The sequence below is a fragment of the Dendrobium catenatum genome, unplaced genomic scaffold (genome assembly GCF_001605985.2).
Source record: "Dendrobium catenatum unplaced genomic scaffold, ASM160598v2 fragScaff_scaffold_542, whole genome shotgun sequence".
Taxonomy (NCBI): domain Eukaryota; kingdom Viridiplantae; phylum Streptophyta; class Magnoliopsida; order Asparagales; family Orchidaceae; genus Dendrobium; species Dendrobium catenatum.
The window spans coordinates 3,578,542-3,582,082 of NW_021319004.1; the positions used below are offsets into that span (position 1 = coordinate 3,578,542).

Here is a 3,541-nt window from a genome sequence, read left to right on the forward strand (position 1 = left end):
TTAATTGTATTTATTTCTTTCTTTTGCATTTTTTAATAACATATATTTTAATGATAAAAAAATATTTTTTTAATGTTGATACGACATCATGAAATTATCTTAATTGGGCACAAATCTCGAGGCAAAATCAGTTCGGAAACTTCAAAAATTAAATTCGAGAGCATATGAACTCCAATTTCACCGATCTTACAGTCAAACTGAGCGTCTCGGAAATACGAATCCAAGTATCCAACGACACCAAATTCGACCCAATCCGAGCCCAAATGAGTCCGAATCAAGGACTCGAAGCACTGTTGGAAGCTTCAAACCACAATTTGAGTTACCAAACGGTGTCCGATTTTAACGAGCTTATACTCGAATCGAACGGCTCGACGAGACGAATCCAACGAGCCCAAGATCGCCGAATTCTGACATCATTAAAGCCTTCAAATATCCAACGAACGGTGCATGATCAAAGGATTCGATATCGACCGTCCATTAAAAACACTCCCAATTCGCCTTTGATCTCACGCCTATTTACGGGCTATGCCACTCCAGAAAAACTATAAATAGAGCCCTCATTCTACACCAAGGGGACTGAAATGAAGAGAGAGAAGAAGAAGAGGAGAAAGGTTCGCTCTTCCCTTCTCTTCCCATCTTTCTCCCTCTGCCATCTCCTCCACTTCTCTCTCATAACCCAAAATCCAGCTTCCTCCCATCAGTCCCATGCTTCCTCTACAACAGATCACATCACCTCCCTTTCTTCCCTAAAACAACTCACATATATCAAACATAAACCCTAATATGTCGGCGGCGGAAGGCGGCGCCTGTGGCGACGGTAGGCCGAGCAGATACGAGTCGCAGAAGCGCCGCGATTGGAACACGTTCGGCCAATATCTACGAAACCACCGCCCGCCGCTCGAGCTGTCGCGTTGCAGCGGCGCGCACGTGCTTGAATTCCTGAGATACTTAGATCAGTTCGGGAAGACGAAAGTCCACGCCCCGGGCTGCCCCTTTTTCGGCCAGCCCTGCCCGCCTGGCCCCTGCTCCTGCCCGCTCCGACAAGCTTGGGGCAGCCTCGACGCGCTCGTGGGCCGCCTCCGCGCTGCCTTTGAAGAAAACGGCGGCCGACCGGAGGCGAACCCGTTCGCAGCTCGAGCCGTCCGGCTTTACCTACGCGACCTTCGAGACTCCCAGGCTAAAGCTCGCGGGGTTGCTTATGATAAGAAAAAGAGGAAGAGGCCGGTTCCACCGCCGCCGGCTTCAGCTTCCACTGCGGTTGACTTCGATTCATGTCAGCAGCATCATGAGTATGATAGTATATTGATGATTCCTGGCGGCGTTAGCGGCGGCGGCGGCGGCGCTGGCGCTGGTGTTGATCAAATGGTTTGCGATGGAGAGGTGCACGCTAGTGGAGCTATGATTCCACTATCGGCCTTTCATTAAGTGTCTGTTACTCACTACTTGTGCTTTGGTAGTCGCTGATTTCTTGCTTGTTTCGAGGACTGTTGAGGTCCGAGGAAGAAACTGCGCGCGTGTTAGCTTTGCTTCTTATGATGATAATGTATTGAAGTAAATAATTATTTTGAAACTTTATGATAATGAATCAATGATGTCTGAAATATACACGATATATTTTATGAATTGATTTTGATATCTTAATTAGGGTTCTTCATAACAGTTGGTAACATTTTGAACTGTTGAAATTTCTGATGGATTTTGTAAGAGCTTTTTTAAGTAATAACTACAAGACGTGAAGAGGTTTGCGCTTTTTATCTTACTATCATTCAGTGAATTGCTGTTTCTTTTGAGTTTTTTTCTCCATTAAGTTTCAGAGAAAATAAAATAAGAGGGTTTTCTACTTTTCTTGATGTGCAGTAGAGTAAAGTTTACTTAATTATATAAAGGGTTTTCTTGTTGCTTTTTTTATTATAAAGTTAGTATTGGTATTTTTTTCATGATTGTGAAATACTTTAAGAGTGGAAGACTATGGTTTGGGTATACTTGGTTGGAAGGATCAAAGGCTCTGTCACTGTAAGAAAAAATTATTTCTTAGTATTTTTGAAAGACTTTCTCACAAAAACTTTTATAGCAGTTTCAAAATCGCTGCACGCCAACGGGTTTTTGCAGCCGGAGGAGAAGATTTCAAGGTGAGGAAATATAATAAGGTCTAGCTAGCCTTGAAATTCAGCATTGTAGTTTCTGGTTTCGTTTCTGATCGATGACTCAGTGATTCAGTCAGTAATGATTTTACAGGAGAAGTGCTGGAACTTCATGGCATGGAGATTTGCGAAAGTTACTTGGTTTTTCTTTTGAGAGAATTTCTTTTATCTGTATTATTCTATTTTATTTTATAAATGTGTTACGCTATAAATTAAACATAAATGTATGGAAAAATTCAGAGAAAAAATATGGATTAGATCATAAGAAAATCTCTAGCTATTTTATCAGATAATTTCTTTTTTCTTAGCTAGCCAATTGAGTACTTGATGGTTCTTTAATTAGCAGCAATTCGAGCTTAGTTTGGCGAAAGATAAATAGGAGATTTGGTGTAGGTTAGAGTGGATTCAATTCTGAGTCTGTTTATTTTAGTTATATTTGGCATTCTTGATATTGCTTTGCTGTTCTAATTTTAAATTTTTAAAAAATTATCTCTTAGATATATTGATGCAAAATGCAACCAGACTAACTAGAGGATTTTAAAACTTTAAAATTTGTGCAAAGATTAATATATATATATGTATACTTTAGAATATAATAATTAATATTAATTTTAATATACATTCAAAAAATTAAAGTTATAATGATGAATCGAGAGTTAGAGTTAGAATTTTATATAGAGTGTATAACATCCAGTTGTTAGTTTTAATGGAGCCGTTTATTTCTTCGGATAAGCTTGATTTTATTGCGCGCTTCTTAGTTGTTAGTTTTAATTTGGATTATGTGGAATAGTAATGTTAGTGTGAATATTCTTGAGATGATTTCCATCAAGTTGTTCATGTTCAAATCTACTTCTTTAACTTTAAATGTAATACTTCTTTTGTTTATGCTGTGTGTACTAGGTTGGGCCAGTTTGCCCTATGGGATCAATTAAATGAGTTTGCTCTGAATTCTAACGGCCCGTGGTGTGTGGGTGGTGATTTTAATATTATTTCCAATGCTCATGAGAGATTGGAGGGAAATCCTCCAAAAAACATTAATGCCATAGAGGATTTCAACTCTTTGATTAATGATTGCAATTTACACGACATTGGCTTTTTGGGGGTACTTTTACTTGGAGTAGAGGCAATTTATGGTAAAGACTTGATAGGATATTATTCAATAATGATTGGATTGCTGATTTTCATATAACTCATGTGGAACATTTGAGTAGAGCTAGCTCTGCTCATGCTTTATAACTTTTGACTATTAATGATAATAGGATTAATATTCCTTCTGCTTTTAAATTTTAAAATATGTGGTTATCTCATCATGATTTCATGAATGTGATTCATAATAACTGAATTGCCCCTATTTTTCCTAATAATAATATTATTGGTATGTCTAAATTATGGGCCAAGAT

General features: G+C 38.4%; 1 protein-coding gene across 1 annotated transcript; it reads left to right on the forward strand.

The window, feature by feature from the left end:
* Positions 1-628: 628 nt before the first annotated feature.
* Positions 629-1,603, forward strand: LOC110108416 (protein G1-like1). The gene has a single exon (XM_020839048.2). It carries the CDS (start codon positions 784-786, stop codon positions 1,423-1,425), a length of 642 nt encoding a protein of 213 aa, XP_020694707.1. The 5' UTR covers positions 629-783; the 3' UTR covers positions 1,426-1,603.
* Positions 1,604-3,541: the final 1,938 nt, after the last annotated feature.

Bases quoted from the DNA above. Each gene is read 5' to 3' on its own strand.
- LOC110108416 (XM_020839048.2), top strand. From the start codon at position 784: ATGTCGGCGGCGGAAGGCGGCGCCTGTGGCGACGGTAGGCCGAGCAGA.